The 19,504-nt window shown below is 37.6% G+C and overlaps 1 protein-coding gene across 3 annotated transcripts in view; it reads left to right on the top strand.

Moving 5' to 3' along the window:
- The window catches only part of slka (STE20-like kinase a), a 107,880-nt gene that overhangs the window by 40,489 nt on the left and 47,887 nt on the right, over nt 1–19,504 (top strand). For all 3 annotated transcript variants that reach the window (XM_061968388.1, XM_061968398.1, XM_061968406.1), the window contains exons 5-8: nt 1,423–1,495; nt 6,686–6,880; nt 7,022–7,103; nt 14,463–14,594. In XM_061968388.1, the coding sequence (XP_061824372.1) occupies nt 1,423–1,495; nt 6,686–6,880; nt 7,022–7,103; nt 14,463–14,594 (482 nt within the window). The remainder of the gene's footprint in view (nt 1–1,422; nt 1,496–6,685; nt 6,881–7,021; nt 7,104–14,462; nt 14,595–19,504) is intronic.

Here is a 19,504-nt window from a genome sequence, read left to right on the forward strand (position 1 = left end):
TCATTCATGTGCTGTTTCGCCTTTTTTTTTTTTAAACTAAGTGTTGCCCCGAGTGACGGATTTTTACATTCCGCAACCCAAAAGTATTCCAGGTTTTCCTGGTTCTTTGATGATGCACACTTTGTAGGCAGAAGGTCAATGGTGTGGCCTGGCGAGCAATAATTATCAAGCAGCCTCAAGGCACTTGATGATAGACCTCATGTGTGCATCGGTACTAGTATAGTACCGCAATACTAATGAATCATATTCGGTACCATAGCGCCTTTTTTTGGTAACGGGCATGACGGCGCGTCTTGACATTGCTGGTTTTACCAGCAGAGGAGCATGTTGGGCAGCGCACACACACACAGAGTACTTACAAGCAGACACAGCGTGTAGACAGAAAAGGGAGAATGGACGCATTTTGGTGTAAAAAGTAAAGATAAAGGTGAAGTTATAACACCCTCAGGAAGAGGTGCTTTAAGACATGGATAGCAGTCAGCAGTGTTTTAGCTACTTGTAAATCATTAATCCTCGCCTCCATGATGACAAATAAAGTACGTTTCTTACAGGTATCATTATCACTGGAGGACGAGGAATAGCTAAACATGCTTCACTACACACCGTAGGAGGATACAATAGCTCACCGGCGTCACAATGTAAACAAACGCCATGGGTGGATCTACACCTGACATCCACTGTAATGATACCAAGTACAAGAGCGTATCTAGTCGATACTACCCGACATTTTTTAGCATCACAAAATATTTGTCCGTTTTTTTAAATTCATATTATGTTTATAAAGTCAGTAAATATGTCCCTGGACACATGAGGACTTTGAATATGACCAATGTATGATCCTGTAACTACTTGGTATCAGATCGATACCTAAATGTGCGGTATCATCCAAAACTAATGTCAAGTATCAAAGAAGAGAAGAATAAGTGATTATTACATTTGAACAGAAGTGTAGATAGAACATGTTAAAAGAGAAAATAAGCAGATATTAACAGTAAATGAACAAGTAGATTAATAATCATTTTTTTACAGTTTGTCCCTCATAATGTGTACAAAATAATAGGTGTATAAATGACACAATATGTTACTGCATACATCAGCAGACTAATTAGGAGTCTTTCTTTGTTTACTTACTACTAAAAGACAAGTTGTCTAGTATGTTCACTATTTTATTTAAGGACTAAATGACAATAATAAACATATGTTTCATGTACACTAATGCCATTTTGTGTGGTCCCCTTTTATTTAGAAAGGTACCGAATACCAAAACATTGGTATGGGGACAACACTAGTGTTGGACATGACTAATATGAACAAGTACAGAATGCATGACTAACTATAAGTGTGCTATTTGAGTCACTGATAAACGGCGCTTTGGCAAAGCAAATGGAGAAAGGGATTATCAGTTAATTTCCTGTTTTTCAGCGGATTTTGGTGTTTCTGCGAAAAACACAAAGACCATGCAGAGAAGAGATTCCTTCATCGGCACGCCGTATTGGTGAGTCATGCAGCCTGGACACAACAGGTTCTTCAATTCTATTTGGTCATCATCTCCGCAGCTCCACGGGATCATTTTTTAAATTGTGCTATCACAGAAGTTAGGAAGGGGGCAACCCTCATTTTTAGCAAGTTGAGTCTTGAATGATGTCAGTTTTAAACACAGGCTGGCTTTACAGATGCTGACAGTCATGTTCCCCTCCAAGAAACAAGACAATGACTGTTTATGGCTGAGACAAAACAGTGGGGAGCAGGTGGGTAAAGTGTCTTGCCCAAGGACACAACGGCAGTGACTAAGATGGCAGAAGCTGGGATCGAACCTGGAACCCTCAAGTTGCTGGCACGGCCACTATACCAACCGAGCTGTACCGCCCCTAACACTAATATATGGCACTGTAGCCTGTTTGTGATCACCAAACGTAAAGCTATTTTTTGTCAGGCTCACACACCGAACTATCTATTAAACAAGACAAGAAGCAAGGAATCAAACAGAGACAGGGTTCAATTTAGCCCACGAGGAGAGCGCGTGGGCCTGCACCCTCGTACAGTGTCACCCCACGCTCTGAGGAACAAGTTCCACGCCTCCCCGTTTATTTGGGCATTCCCTGATTACATAGCTGCAGCTGCTTCTAAGGGGAGGGGTCTCATTATGGGTCATAAACAGTTCAAATAAAAAGGCGCTTGGAGCGGTGTCGGGTGTGCCCCCCTCTCTGCTCGTAGATTTCAGGTCCCGATAAGGCCCTTCCCGTGGCTGTCCATGAGCTGAGAAACCGACACCTCTACGGCGCATTCCATCGCACACAGTGGAGGTTTACAAGCTGTCCGCCTTTTGCTTGATAAGATCGAAGAAAGCTTTGTAAGCACCAGTGGATAGTAACCCGTCTATAGTTTAAAGGGAACCGCGCTTGTTTTTTGAATTTTGTTTTATCATTCACATTCATTATGAGAGACTAGATATATATAATGTAGTAACAGACACCTTCATAACAATATGTAATATGTACAATATAAACACTGCAAGTATATATATAATGTAGTAACAGACACCTTCATAACAATATGTAATATGTACAATATACACACTGCAAGTATATATATAATGTAGTAACAGACACCTTCATAACAATATGTAATATGCACAATATACACACTGCAAGTGTATATATAATGTAGTAACAGACACCTTCATAACAATATGGAATATGTACAATATACACACTGCAAGTATATATATAATGTAGTAACAGACACCTTCATAACAATATGTAATATGTACAATATACACACTGTAAGTATATATATAATGTAGTAACAGACACCTTCATAACAATATGTAATATGTACAATATACACACTACAAGTATATATATACTGTAGTAACAGACACCTTCATAACAATATGTAATGTGTACAATATACACACTGCAAGTATATATATAATGTAGTAACAGACACCTTCATAACAATATGTAATATGTACAATATATACACTGCAAGTATATATATAATGTAGTAACAGACACCTTCATAACAATATGTAATATGTACAATATAAACACTGCAAGTATATATATAATGTAGTAACAGACACCTTCATAACAATATGTAATATGTACAATATACACACTGCAAGTATATACATAATGTAGTAACAGACACCTTCATAACAATATGTAATATGTACAATATACACACTGCAAGTATATATATAATGTAGTAACAGACACCTTCATAACAATATGTAATATGTACAATATACACACTGCAAGTATATATATAATGTAGTAACAGACACCTTCATAACAATATGTAATGTGTACAATATACACACTGCAGGTATATATATAATGTAGTAACAGACACCTTCATAACAATATGTAATATGTACAATATACACACTGCAAGTATACATATAATGTAGTAACAGACACCTTCATAACAATATGTAATATGTACAATATACACACTGCAAGTATATATATAATGTAGTAACAGACACCTTCATAACAATATGTAATGTGTACAATATACACACTAAGTATATGTATATATATATATGTATATATATATATATATAATGTAGTAACAGACACCTTCATAACAATATGTAATATGTACAATACACACACTGCAAGTATATATATAATGTAGTAACAGACACCTTCATAACAATGTGTAATATGTACAATATACAAACAGTAAGAATATATATAATGTAGTAACAGACACCTTCATAACATTATGTAATATGTACAATATACACACTGCAAGTATATATATAATGTAGTAACAGACACCATCATAACAATATGTAATATGTACAATATACACACTGCAAGTATATACATAATGTAGTAACAGACACCTTCATAACAATATGTAATATGTACAATATACACACTGCAAGTATATATATAATGTAGTAACAGACACCTTCATAACAATATGTAATATGTACAATATACACACTGCAAGTATATATATAATGTAGTAACAGACACCTTCATAACAATATGTAATGTGTACAATATACACACTGCAGGTATATATATAATGTAGTAACAGACACCTTCATAACAATATGTAATATGTACAATATATACACTGCAAGTATATATATAATGTAGTAACAGACACCTTCATAACAATATGTAATATGTACAATATAAACACTGCAAGTATATATATAATGTAGTAACAGACACCTTCATAACAATATGTAATATGTACAGTATACACACTGTAAGTATATATATACATATATATATATATATATAATGTAGTAACAGACACCTTCATAACAATATGTAATATGTACAATATACACACTGCAAGTATATATATAATGTAGTAACAGACACCTTCATAACAATATGTAATATGTACAATATACACACTGTAAGTATATATATATATATATATATATATATATATATATATATATATATATATATATATATATATATATAATGTAGTAACAGACACCTTCATAACAATATGTAATATGTACAATATACACACTGCAAGTGTATATATATAATGTAGTAAGACACCTTCATAACAATATGTAATATGTACAATATACACACTGCAAGTATACATATAATGTAGTAACAGACACCTTCATAACAATATGTAATATGTACAATATACACACTGCAAGTATATATATAATGTAGTAACAGACACCTTCATAACAATATGTAATATGTACAATATACACACTGCAAGTATACATATAATGTAGTAACAGACACCTTCATAACAATATGTAATATGTACAATATACACACTGCAAGTATATATATATAATGTAGTAACAGACACCTTCATAACAATATGTAATATGTACAATATACACACTGCAAGTATACATATAATGTAGTAACAGACACCTTCATAACAATATGTAATATGTACAATATACACACTGCAAGTATATATATATAATGTAGTAACAGACACCTTCATAACAATATGTAATATGTACAATATACACACTGCAAGTATATATATAATGTAGTAACAGACACCTTCATAACAATATGTAATATGTACAATATACACACTGCAAGTATATATATATAATGTAGTAACAGACACCTTCATAACAATATGTAATATGTACAATATACACACTGCAAGTATATATATAATGTAGTAACAGACACCTTCATAACAATATGTAATATGTACAATATATACACTGCAAGTATATATATAATGTAGTAACAGACACCTTCATAACAATATGTAATATGTACAATATAAACACTGCAAGTATATATATAATGTAGTAACAGACACCTTCATAACAATATGTAATATGTACAGTATACACACTGTAAGTATATATATACATATATATACATATATATATATATATATAATGTAGTAACAGACACCTTCATAACAATATGTAATATGTACAATATACACACTGCAAGTATATATATAATGTAGTAACAGACACCTTCATAACAATATGTAATATGTACAATATACACACTGTAAGTATATATATATATATATATATATATATATATATATATATATATATATATATATATATATATATAATGTAGTAACAGACACTTTCATAACAATATGTAATACGTACAATATACACACTGCAAGTGTATATATATAATGTAGTAAGACACCTTCATAACAATATGTAATATGTACAATATACACACTGCAAGTATACATATAATGTAGTAACAGACACCTTCATAACAATATGTAATATGTACAATATACACACTGCAAGTATATATATAATGTAGTAACAGACACCTTCATAACAATATGTAATATGTACAATATACACACTGCAAGTATACATATAATGTAGTAACAGACACCTTCATAACAATATGTAATATGTACAATATACACACTGCAAGTATATATATATAATGTAGTAACAGACACCTTCATAACAATATGTAATATGTACAATATACACACTGCAAGTATACATATAATGTAGTAACAGACACCTTCATAACAATATGTAATATGTACAATATACACACTGCAAGTATATATATATAATGTAGTAACAGACACCTTCATAACAATATGTAATATGTACAATATACACACTGCAAGTATACATATAATGTAGTAACAGACACCTTCATAACAATATGTAATATGTACAATATACACACTGCAAGTATATATATAATGTAGTAACAGACACCTTCATAGCAATATGTAATATGTACAATATACACACTACAAGTATATATATAATGTAGTAACAGACACCTTCATAACAATATGTAATATGTACAGTATACACACTGCAAGTATATATATATAATGTAGTAACAGACACCTTCATAACAATATGTAATATGTACAATATACACACTGCAAGTATATATATAATGTAGTAACAGACACCTTCATAGCAATATGTAATATGTACAATATACACACTACAAGTATATATATAATGTAGTAACAGACACCTTCATAACAATATGTAATATGTACAATATACACACTGCAAGTATATATGTAATGTAGTTAATTAAATTAAAGCTGCATACGCACAAAAAGGTGTGTTCCCAGTGTAAATGTCACACTTGCATTCCACTATTGTGGGACCTCTGAGTGGCAGTCAGAATAGTTTAAAAAGAAGTGTAATATGGGACCTCTTCATGTCCATGTGCAGGATGGCTCCTGAGGTGGTGATGTGCGAGACCTCCAAGGACCGCCCGTACGACTACAAGGCGGACATCTGGTCCCTGGGGGTGACCCTGATCGAGCTGGCGCAGGTGGAGCCGCCCAACCACGAGATGAATCCCATGAGAGTGCTGCTGAAAATAGCCAAGTCCGAGCCGCCCACACTTATGCATCCCTCTCGCTGGTGAGATGACGTGCTGGTCTTCTCACCCTGAGGGCGGGTGGAATGTTTCCAGATAAGGGACATGTTGTGTGTTTAATGTGTACAAGCACTGAGAGTGAAATCTGAGCTTCAAACTGATATTTGTCAAACTTGTCACTTCAGGACACCGCAATTCAGCGACTTTCTCCGCAGAGCTCTTGACAAGAACGTGGACAATCGGTGGAGCCCCCTGCAGCTTCTACAGGTGGGCCGACATGCTCAGTGCCGTTATCCCTGCAGATTAGGGTTGCAAAAGGGTGGAAAGTTTCCGGTAAATTTCCAGGAAACTTTCCGGAAAAATTTACCACGGGAAGTTAAGCTCGGGAAGTTTGGAAATATTGACCATCCATCCATCCATCCATCTTCTTCCGCTTATCCGAGGTCGGGTCGCGGGGGCAGCAGCCTAAGCAGGGAAGCCCAGACTTCCCTCTCCCCAGCCACTTCGTCCAGCTCTTCCTGTGGGACCCCGAGGCGTTCCCAGGCCAGCCGAGAGACATAGTCTTCCCAACGTGTCCTGGGTCTTCCCCGCGGCCTCCTACCGGTCGGACGTGACCTAAACACCTTCCTAGGGAGGCGTTCGGGTGGCATCCTAACCAGATGCCCGAACCACCTCATCTGGCTCCTCTCGATGTGGAGGAGCAGCGGCTTTACTTTGAGCTCCCCCCGGATGGCAGAGCTTCTCACCCTATCTCTAAGGGAGAGCCCCGCCACCCGGCGGAGGAAACTCATTTCGGCCGCTTGTACCCGTGATCTTGTCCTTTCGGTCATGACCCAAAGCTCATGACCATAGGTGAGGATGGGAACGTAGATTGACCGGTAAATTGAGAGCCTTGCCTTCCGGCTCAGCTCCTTCTTCACCACAACGGATCGATACAGCGTCCGCATTACTGAAGACGCCGCACCGATCCGCCTGTCGATCTCACGATCCACTCTTCCCTCACTCGTGAACAAGACTCCGAGGTACTTGAACTCCTCCACTTGGGGCAAGATCTCCTCCCCAACCCGGAGATGGCACTCCACCCTTTTCCGGGCGAGAACCATGGACTCGGACTTGGAGGTGCTGATTCTCATCCCAGTCGCTTCACACTCGGCTGCGAACCGATCCAGTGAGAGCTGAAGATCCTGGCCAGATGAAGCCATCAGGACCACATCATCTGCAAAAAGCAGAGACCTAATCCTGCAGCCACCAAACCAGATCCCCTCAACGCCTTGACTGCGCCTAGAAATTCTGTCCATAAAAGTTCAGAACAGAATCGGTGACAAAGGGCAGCCTTGGCGGAGTCCAACCCTCACTGGAAACGTGTCCGACTTACTACCGGCAATGCGGACCAGGCTCTGGCACTGATCATACAGGGAGCGGACTGCCACAATCAGACAGTCCGTTACCCCGTACTCTCTGAGCATTCCCACAAGACTTCCTGAGGGACACGGTCGAATGTCTTCTCCAAGTCCACAAAGCACATGTAGACTGGTTGGGCAAACTCCCATGCACCCTCAAGGACCCTGCGGAGAGTATAGAGCTGGTCCACAGTTCCACGACCAGGACGAAAACCACACTGTTCCTCCTGAATCCGAGGTTCGACTATCCGGCGTAGCCTCCTCTCCAGTACACCTGAATAGACCTTACCGGGAAGGCTGACCATTGACCATTTGTTGATTATTCAAAGTTGGACACCGTCCATGGGAATGAATGGGGGATTACAATAATGATATATTACCGGGCACTTGTCTATATGCTGCTGCATCTTTGTAGCATTTTTGACGTAGCGCTTTGCACAGTATTTGCAAATGTACACCGTGTCAGGTTCAAACAGATATAGGCTAGATATATCCTGTGGTGTACCCCAGGAGTCAATACTGGGACCAAGATTGTTCAATCTTTATATAAACGACATTTGTAAGGTTACGAAGGACTTAAAGTTGGTTTTATTTGCGGACGACACAACTGCTTTCTGTTCAGGAGAGAGCACACAGAAGATAATACAAATAATAACAGAAGAAATGAACAAATTAAAAAGATGGTTTGACAAAAACAGACTATCTTTGAATCTCAGTAAAACTAAAATAATGCTATTTGGTAATAGTAGAAAAGAGCATCATACACAAATACAAATAGACGGAGTAGACATAGAAAGGGTAAAAGAAACTACCGTATTTTCCGCACCATAAGGCGCCCTGGGTTATAAGCCGCGCCTTCAATGAACGGCATATTTCAAAACTTTGTCCACCTATAAGCCGCCCCGTGTTATAAGCCGCATCTAACTGCGCTAAAGGAATGTCAAAAAAACAGTCAGATAGGTCAGTCAAACTTTAATAATATATTAAAAACCAGCGTGATGTGGGCGCGCATGGAGTCGTATATCAACATGGACGGAGCTGCGTGAAAAAAGCCACCCGGCCTCTTCGCGTAAACTTACCTTAACCACTCGCTCATCTTTTCTTCATCCATCCCTTCGAGTTAGCTTTTATGATGACGCCGGCTGGAAAGGTCTCTTTTGGCAAGGTCTTCCTTTTGAATATCACCATGGGTGGAAGTTTCTGGCCATTAGCATGGCAAGCTAGAACCACAGTGAAGGATGACTTCTCATTCCCTGTGGTGCGAATATTCACCGTACGTGCTCCCGTTGTATCCACAGTGCGGTTCACAGGAATATCAAAAGTCAGTGGAACCTCGTCCATGTTGATAATGTTCTCTGGCCGGATCTTTTTTTCAGCTATCTTGTTTTTACAATATGCACGGAAAGTAGCCAGCTTTTCTTGAAAGTCTTTAGGCAGTTGCTGTGAAATAATAGTCCGTGTGCGGATGGAGAGATTGCGTCTTTTCATGAACCGGATCCCTGTCGCTTAGTAGGAGCCATTTTGTGGTCTTTACAGATGTAAACACACAAAGGAAATGAAACGTAATATCCGCGCGCTTTTTCTTCTTCTACGCGGGCGGGTGGTTGCTTACAGTAGAAGAAGAAGCGCTTCCTGTTCTATGGGGGCGGGTGCTTACCTTGGCGGTTGCTTGCGTAGAAGAAGAAGCGCTTCCTGTTCTACCGGGAAAAAAGATGGCGGCTGTTTACCGAAGTTGCGAGACCGAAACTTTATGAAAATGAATCTTCATATTTATCCATATATAAAGTGCACCGGGTTATAAGGCGCACTGTCAGCTTTTGAGAAAATCTGTGGTTTTTAGGTGCGCCTTATAGTGCGGAAAATACGGTAAGTGTGTTCATGTTCGAAATAAACTAAAGAAAGAAAGAAAGAAACACTGATGACATCTGTTAAATAAGACAAGAAGCAAGGAATTAAACAGACAGAATTAAATTTGTCTCAATGAGGAGAAGCGCGTACACCTGTACCCTTGTACAGTGTTCCACGCTCTGAGGAAAGATTGTACGCCTCCTCTTTTATTTGGACTTTCCCTGATTACATGGCAACAGCTGTTTCTAAGGGAAGGGGGCCGTAAACAGCCATCGCCTTTGATTACAAACAGTTCAAAGAAAAGGTCCCTGGAGCTTCATCTCCACTTTGTAGATCTCGGGTCAAGACAAAATCTTTCTGTGGATTACAATACATCAAAGAAACCGACGCCTTCATGTTGCTTCCCATCCTACACAGTGGAGTTGTACAAGCCTTTTGATTGGTAGGATCAAAGACAGCTTTTGTCCTCTCGCCGGGAACTCATGGAAACACAAAGTTTTGTGATAACTTTGATACAATTGTTCTGACACACCGCCTTTCCGCCTACATTGGTGGGGGTGAAATGTCTCCACACATCAGATGGTGTACGTGGCTTTATTCTATTTGTATCGATTTATTCTCGTAAGACACTAATGCAATGCCACACACAGATATAAATAGTCAGCTAAACAATTGGAGTAGTCTTTAAAAAATATTTGACTGATGGACAAATGAATAGAAATAGGCTAGATCAATCAGCATGCTAAATCAAACTATAAGCTACATTCTTGTATGACAACACAATGGCTAGCAGAACAGAAGGCAGAGGAAACTACACCTTTTCATTTAGCTAGTTGAACTTTATACATCACAAAAAAGGTACAAGTTGATCGCTAACGCATAAATCAGGGGTGCTCACACTTTTTCTGCAGGCGAGCTACTTTTCAATTGATCAAGTCGTGGGGATCTACCTCATTCATATATATCATTTATATTTACTTATTTATGAAATATATGTTTTTGTTAACAAGTTAAAGGTGTTTAATGATAATGCAAGCATGTTTAACACATAGTTAATATTGTTAACAAGTTAAAGGTGTTTAAAGATAATGCAAGCATGTTTAATACATATAGTTAATATTATTAATAAGTTAAAGGTGTTTAAAGATAATACAAGCATGTTTAACACATATAGTTAATATTGTTAACAAGTTAAAGGTGTTTAATGATAATACAAGCATGTTTAATACATATAGTTAATATTATTAATAAGTTAAAGGTGTTTAAAGATAATACAAGCATGTTTAACACATATAGTTAATATTGGTAATAAGTTAAAGGTGTTTAAAGATAATACAAGCATGTTTAACACATATAGTTAATATTGTTAACAAGTTAAAGGTGTTTAATGATAATACAAGCATGTTTAACACATATAGTTAATATTGTTAACAAGTTAAAGGTGTTTAATGATAATACAAGCATGTTTAACACATAGTTGATATTGTTAATAAGTTAAAGGTGTTTAAAGATAATGCAAGCATGTTTAACACATATAGTTAATATTGTTAAGAAGTTAAAGGTGTTTAATGATAATACAAGCATGTTTAACACATATAGTTAATATTGTTAACAAGTTAAAGGTGTTTAAAGATAATACAAGCATGTTTAACACATATAGTTAATATTGTTAACAAGTTAAAGGTGTTTAATGATAATACAAGCATGTTTAACACATATAGTTAATATTGTTAACAAGTTAAAGGTGTTTAATGACAATACAAGCATGTTTAATACATATAGTTAATATTATTAATAAGTTAAAGGTGTTTAATGATAATACAAGCATGTTTAACACATATAGTTAATATTGTTAACAAGTTAAAGGTGTTTAATGATAATACAAGCATGTTTAACACATATAGTTGATATTGTTAATAAGTTAAAGGTGTTTAAAGATAATGCAAGCATGTTTAACACATATAGTTAATATTGTTAACAAGTTAAAGGTGGTTAAAGATAATACAAGCATGTTTAACACATATAGTTAATATTGGTAATAAGTTAAAGGTGTTTAAAGATAATACAAGCATGTTTAACACATATAGTTGATATTGTTAATAAGTTAAAGGTGTTTAAAGATAATGCAAGCATGTTTAACACATATAGTTAATATTGTTAAGAAGTTAAAGGTGTTTAATGATAATACAAGCATGTTTAACACATATAGTTAATATTGTTAATAAGTCAAAAGTGTTTAGAGATAATACAAGCATGTTTAACACATATAGTTAATATTGTTAACAAGTTAAAGGTGTTTAATGATAATACAAGCATGTTTAACACATATAGTTGATATTGTTAATAAGTTAAAGGTGTTTAAAGATAATGCAAGCATGTTTAACACATATAGTTAATATTGTTAAGAAGTTAAAGGTGTTTAAAGATAATACAAGCATGTTTAACACATATAGTTAATATTGTTAATAAGTTAAAGGTGTTTAAAGATAATGCAAGCATGTTTAACACATATAGTTAATATTGTTAACAAGTTAAAGGTGTTTAATGACAATACAAGCATGTTTAATACATATAGTTAATATTATTAATAAGTTAAAGGTGTTTAAAGATAATACAAGCATGTTTAACACATATAGTTAATATTGTTAACAAGTTAAAGGTGTTTAATGATAATACAAGCATGTTTAACACATAGTTAATATTGTTAAGAAGTTAAAGGTGTTTAATGATAATACAAGCATGTTTAACACATATAGTTAATATTGTTAACAAGTTAAAGGTGTTTAATGATAATACAAGCATGTTTAACACATATAGTTGATATTGTTAATAAGTTAAAGGTGTTTAAAGATAATGCAAGCATGTTTAACACATATAGTTAATATTGTTAAGAAGTTAAAGGTGTTTAATGATAATACAAGCATGTTTAACACATATAGTTGATATTGTTAATAAGTTAAAGGTGTTTAATGATAATACAAGCATGTTTAATACATATAGTTAATATTGGTAACAAGTTAAAGGTGTTTAAAGATAATGCAAGCATGTTTAACACATATAGTTAATATTGTTAATAAGTTAAAGGTGTTTAAAGATAATGCAAGCATGTTTAACACATATAGTTAATATTGTTAACAAGTTAAATGTGTTTAATGATAATACAAGCATGTTTAACACATATAGTTAATATTGTTAACAAGTTAAAGGTGTTTAATGATAATAGAAGCATGTTTAACACATATAGTTGATATTGTTAATAAGTTAAAGGTGTTTAAAGATAATGCAAGCATGTTTAACACATATAGTTAATATTGTTAACAAGTTAAAGGTGGTTAAAGATAATACAAGCATGTTTAACACATATAGTTAATATTGGTAATAAGTTAAAGGTGTTTAAAGATAATACAAGCATGTTTAACACATATAGATTCCTTTCTTTCATGAAGACAAGAATATAAGTTGGTGTATTACCTGATTCTGATGACTTGCATTGATTGGAATCAGACAGTGGTGCTAAAAACGTCCGCATTTTCGAATGGAGGAGAAAAAAAGTCCTCCTTTCTGTCCAATACCACATGAAAGTGGTGGGTTTTTGGCATCTTATTTGTCCAGCTTCCGTACTCCTTTGTATACACTTTACAAGAAATACATTGTCGGCAAACTCCGTAGCTTGCTAGCTTGTGCACGCCAGCTTTTCTGAGACTCTTGTTTTGTTAGCGCGACTGTGCAACTGTGCAGTCGGTCTTTGGAGTTTTGACGACAGGTACGGCGCCAGAGTCCGTTGAAATAAAGTGTTTCTCGCCTTCCAGTCGGTAATTTTAATGTCATCTCAGAAGACCCTCGGGTGCCGTGAATGTCAATCAAGTGACGAAAGTGACGTCATAGTGAAGATTTATGATCGCTCATTTTTAGGACTATTTTTTTTAATGCCTGGCTGGTGATCGACTGACACACCCTCCGAGATCGACCGGTAGCTCGCGATCGACGTAATGAGCACCCCTGGCATAAATGAATGGGATTTAACATAGAGAAAATTAGCATCACGGCTATATTTACCCCAGTAATATCATCAAAAAGTTACCTGACTGGATGAAGTCCTTGGGCTCAAATACTAGTGTGGCCTCAATAGCCCTGCTGTAGTGTGGAGCATGCTGGGAATTATCTAAGCATGTGATGGAGGAATGCACAGTGCAGGGTTGAAATTCCACTGAATTTGCATGAAATCAGGTTGTTTTAGCTAATAATCATGCTGCATTCAATGTTTATTCCCATTCATTTCCAACGTTGAATATTCCCCGGAATTTTGCAACCCTGCTGCAGATCAACACACGCTATTAGCGACGGCTCCACATTCAAATCCTGCGTGTCGCCCTTGCAGCATCCTTTTGTCACCAGCGTGGTCGACAGCAAACCTCTGCGGGAGCTCATCGCCGAGGCCAAAGCGGAAGTCACCGAGGAGATCGAGGACAGCAAAGAGGAGGAGGAAGAGGAGGAGCCCGATACACCTCTGGTACTAACAAAAGGGCACGTGACTCATAGGGCTGGGCCTTTTGGACGAAAAAGTATATCTCGATATATACAGGTAAAAGCCAGTAAATTAGAATATTTAGAAAAACTTGATTTATTTCAGTAATTGCATTCAAAAGGTGTAACTTGTACATTATATTTATTCATTGCACACAGACTGATGCATTCAAATGTTTATTTCATTTAATTTTGATGATTTGAAGTGGCAACAAATGAAAATCCAAAATTCCGTGTGTCACAAAATTAGAATATTGTGCAAGGGTTAAATTTTGAAGACACCTGGTGCCACAAACTAATCAGCTGATTAACTCAAAACACCTGCAAAGGGCTTTAAATGGTCTCTCAGTCCAGTTCTGAAGCCTACACAAACATGGGGAAGACTTCAGATTTGACAGCTGTCCAAAAGGCAACCATCGACACATTGCACAAGGACGGAAAGACACAAAAGGTTATTGCTGAAGAGGCTGGCTGTTCTCAGAGCTCTGTGTCCAAACACATTAATGGAGAGGCAAAGGGAAGGAAAAACTGTGGTCAGAAAAAGTGTACAAGCGATAGGGATCACCGCGCCCTGGTCAAGATTGTGAAAAAAAAACCCATTCAAAAATGTGGGGGAGATTCAGAAGGAGTGGACAGCTGCTGGAGTCAGTGCTTCAAGATCCACCACCAAGAGACGCTTGAAAGACATGGGTTTCAACTGCCGCATACCTCGTGTCAAGCCACTGTTGACCAAGAAACAGCGCGAAAAGCGTCTCACCTGGGCTAAGGAAAAAAAGAGCTGGACTGCTGCTGAGTGGTCCAAAGTCATGTTTTCTGACGAAAGCAAATTTTGCATTTCCTTTGGAAATCGAGGTCCCAGAGTCTGGAGGAAGACAGGAGAGGCACAGGATCCACGTTGCCTGAAGTCTAGTGTAAAGTTTCCACCATCAGTGATGGTTTGGGGTGCCATGTCATCTGCTGGTGTCGGTCCACTCTGTTTCCTGAGATCCAGGGTCAACGCAGCCGTCTACCAGCAAGTTTTAGAGCACTTCATGCTTCCTGCTGCTGACCTGCTCTATGGAGATGGAGATTTCAAGTTCCAACAGGACTTGGCGCCTGCACACAGCGCAAAATCTACCCGTGCCTGGTTTACGGACCATGGTATTTCTGTTCTAAATTGGCCCGCCAACTCCCCTGACCTTAGCCCCATAGAAAATCTGTGGGGTATTGTGAAAAGGAAGATGCAGAATGCCAGACCCAAAAACGCAGAAGAGTTGAAGGCCACTATCAGAGCAACCTGGGCTCTCATAACACCTGAGCAGTGCCAGAAACTCATCGACTCCATGCCACGCCGCATTAACGCAGTAATTGAGGCAAAAGGAGCTCCAACCAAGTATTGAGTATTGTACATGCTCATATTTTTCATTTTCATACTTTTCAGTTGGCCAACATTTCTAAAAATCCCTTTTTTGTATTAGCCTTAAGTAATATTCTAATTTTGTGACACACGGAATTTTGGATTTTCATTTGTTGCCACTTCAAATCATCAAAATTAAATGAAATAAACATTTGAATGCATCAGTCTGTGTGCAATGAATAAATATAATGTACAAGTTACACCTTTTGAATGCAATTACTGAAATAAATCAAGTTTTTCAAAATATTCTAATTTACTGGCTTTTACCTGTATATATATATATATATATCTCCATATATTTTCCGGTGAAAGTATACATATAAAGATACTCACTTTTGAGCGAGATTCAGTGAAATTGAAGTGAATGACAAGTGTACTTTAAACACTTTTATTCACCCAGTTAGTCAAGTTAGGTATTGACAGCACATAAAATAAACTGTTCAAGTTAAAGTACCCATGATAGTCACACACACACTAGGTGTGGTGAAATTATTCTCTGCGTTTGACCCATCACCCTTAATCAACCCCTGGGAGGTGAGGGGAGCAGTGAGCGACAGCGGTGGCCACGCCCAGGAATCATTTTTTGGTGATTTAACCCCCAATTCCAACCCTTGATGCTGAGTGCCAAACAGGAAGGTAATGGCTCCCATTTTTATAGTCTTTGGTATGACTCGGCCGGGGTTTGAACTCACGACCTACCCATCTGAGGGCGGACACTCTAACCACTAGGCCACCGAGCAGGCCACTGACGCACCTTGTGGCATCTTTTCGTATACGATGCCACAATCTTGGCCCTTTCTCCCATTCCTCTTTGCAACACCTCTCAAGCGCCATCAGGTTGGATGGGAAGCGTCTGTTTTCATCCAGGATGTCTCATTGTACATTGCTGCATTCATATTTCCCTCTATCCTGACTAGTCCCCCAGTTCTAGCCTAGTTTCAAAATGGAATAAATTCATGTTTGTCCTCAAAATTCTACACACAATACCCCGTAATGGTTTTATGTTACAGACTTAATTTCAAAATGGAATAAATTCATGTTTGTCCTCAAAATTCTACATACAATACCCCATAATGACGATGTCAAAATGTTTTTTTTTAATTATCAAATGTATTGGAAATAAAAAAACATAGAAAAATCTCATGTACATAAATATATAGTAGTCATTGTTAAAGTTAAAGTACCACTGATAGTCACACACACTAGGTGTGGTGAAATTACTCTCTGCATTTGACCCATCACTCTTGATCACCCCCTGGGAGGTGAGGGGAGCAGTGAGCAGCAGCGGTGGCCGCGCCCGGGAATCATTTTTTGGTGATTTAACCCCCAATTCCAACCCTTGATGCCGAGTGCCAAACAGGGAGGTAATGGCTCCCATTTTTATAGTCTTTTGGTATGACTCGGCCGGGATTTGAACTCACAAGAAAAACAAAGTAGTATTTGCAAATACATCAATTATATACAGAAAAAATAAATAATAATACATTTTCTTAAAGGGGAACATTATCACAATTTCAGAAGGGTTAAAACCATTAAAAATCAGTTCCCAGTGGCTTATTATATTTTTCGAAGTTTTTTTTCAAAATTTTACCCATCACGCAATATCCCTAAAAAAAAGCTTCAAAGTGCCTGATTTTAACCACCCGTCCATTTTCCTGTGACGTCACATAGTGAAACCAACACAAACAAACATGGCGCATAGAACAGCAAGCTATAGCGACATTAGCTCGGATTCAGACTCGGATTTCAGCGGCTTAAGCGATTCAACAGATTACGCATGTATTGAAATGGATGGTTGTAGTGTGGAGGCAGGTAGCGAAAACCAAATTGAAGAAGAAACTGAAGCTATTGAGCCATATCGGTTTGATCCGTATGCAAGCGAAACCGACGAAAACAACACGACAGCCAGCGACACGGGAGAAAGCGAGGACGAATTTGGCGATCGCCTTCTAACCGACGATTGGTATGTGTTTGTTTGGCATTAAAGGAAACTAACAACTATGAACTAGGTTTACAGCATATGAAATACATTTGGCAACAACATGCACTTTGAGAGTGCAGACAGCCCAGTTTTCATCAATTAATATATTCTGTAGACATACCCTCATCCGCGCTTTTTTTCCTGAAAGCTGATCTGTCCAGTTTTGGAGTTGATGTCAGCAGGCCAGGGAACCTAGGGTCGATAGGGGGTTTAGCTCGCTCGTCTGCGGGAACAAACTGCCGCCATTGCTTGCCGTGCTACCGAGGTCCTTTGTCCCTGAATTGTTCACACACTCCGGCAGATTCAATGGGGGTCTGGCGGCAGATTTCTTTGACTTTATGGTTGGAAATGCATCTGCTTTGAGTGTCGCAGGATATCCACACATTCTTGCCATCTCTGTCGTAGCATAGCTTTCGTCGGTAAAGTGTGCGGAACAAACGTCCAATTTCTTGCCACTTTGGCATCTTTGGGCCACTGGTGCAACTTGAATCCGTACCTGTTCGTGTTGTTACACCCTCCGACAACACACCGACGAGGCATGATGTCTCAAAGGTACGGAAAACAGTCGAAAAAACGGAAAATAACAGAGCTGATTTGACTCGGTGTTTGAGAAAATGGCGGATTGCTTCCCGATGTGACGCCACGTTGTGACGTCATCGCTCCGAAAGCGAATATTAGAAAGGCGTTTAATTCGCCAAAATTCACCCATTTAGAGTTCGGAAATCGGTTACAAAAATATATGGTCTTTTTTCTGCAACATCAAGGTATATACAGGTAAAAGCCAGTAAATTAGAATATTTTGAAAAACTTGGTTTATTTCAGTAATTGCATTCAAAAGGTGTAACTTGTACATTATATTTATTCATTGCACACAGACTGATGCATTCAAATGTTTATTTCATTTAATTTTGATGATTTGAAGTGGCAACAAATGAAAATCCAAAATTCCGTGTGTCACAAAATTAGAATATTACTTAAGGCTAATACAAAAAAGGGATTTTTAGAAATGTTGGCCAACTGAAAAGTATGAAAATGAAAAATATGAGCATGTACAATACTCAATACTTGGTTGGAGCTCCTTTTGCCTCAATTACTGCGTTAATGCGGCGTGGCATGGAGTCGATGAGTTTCTGGCACTGCTCAGGTGTTATGAGAGCCCAGGTTGCTCTGATAGTGGCCTTCAACTCTTCTGCGTTTTTGGGTCTGGCATTCTGCATCTTCCTTTTCACAATACCCCACAGATTTTCTATGGGGCTAAGGTCAGGGGAGTTGGCGGGCCAATTTAGAACAGAAATACCATGGTCCGTAAACCAGGCACGGGTAGATTTTGCGCTGTGTGCAGGCGCCAAGTCCTGTTGGAACTTGAAATCTCCATCTCCATAGAGCAGGTCAGCAGCAGGAAGCATGAAGTGCTCTAAAACTTGCTGGTAGACGGCTGCGTTGACCCTGGATCTCAGGAAACAGAGTGGACCGCCACCAGCAGATGACATGGCACCCCAAACCATCACTGATGGTGGAA

This window comes from Nerophis lumbriciformis, linkage group LG02 (genome assembly GCF_033978685.3).
Source record: "Nerophis lumbriciformis linkage group LG02, RoL_Nlum_v2.1, whole genome shotgun sequence".
In the NCBI taxonomy this organism is placed as follows: Eukaryota; Metazoa; Chordata; class Actinopteri; order Syngnathiformes; family Syngnathidae; genus Nerophis; species Nerophis lumbriciformis.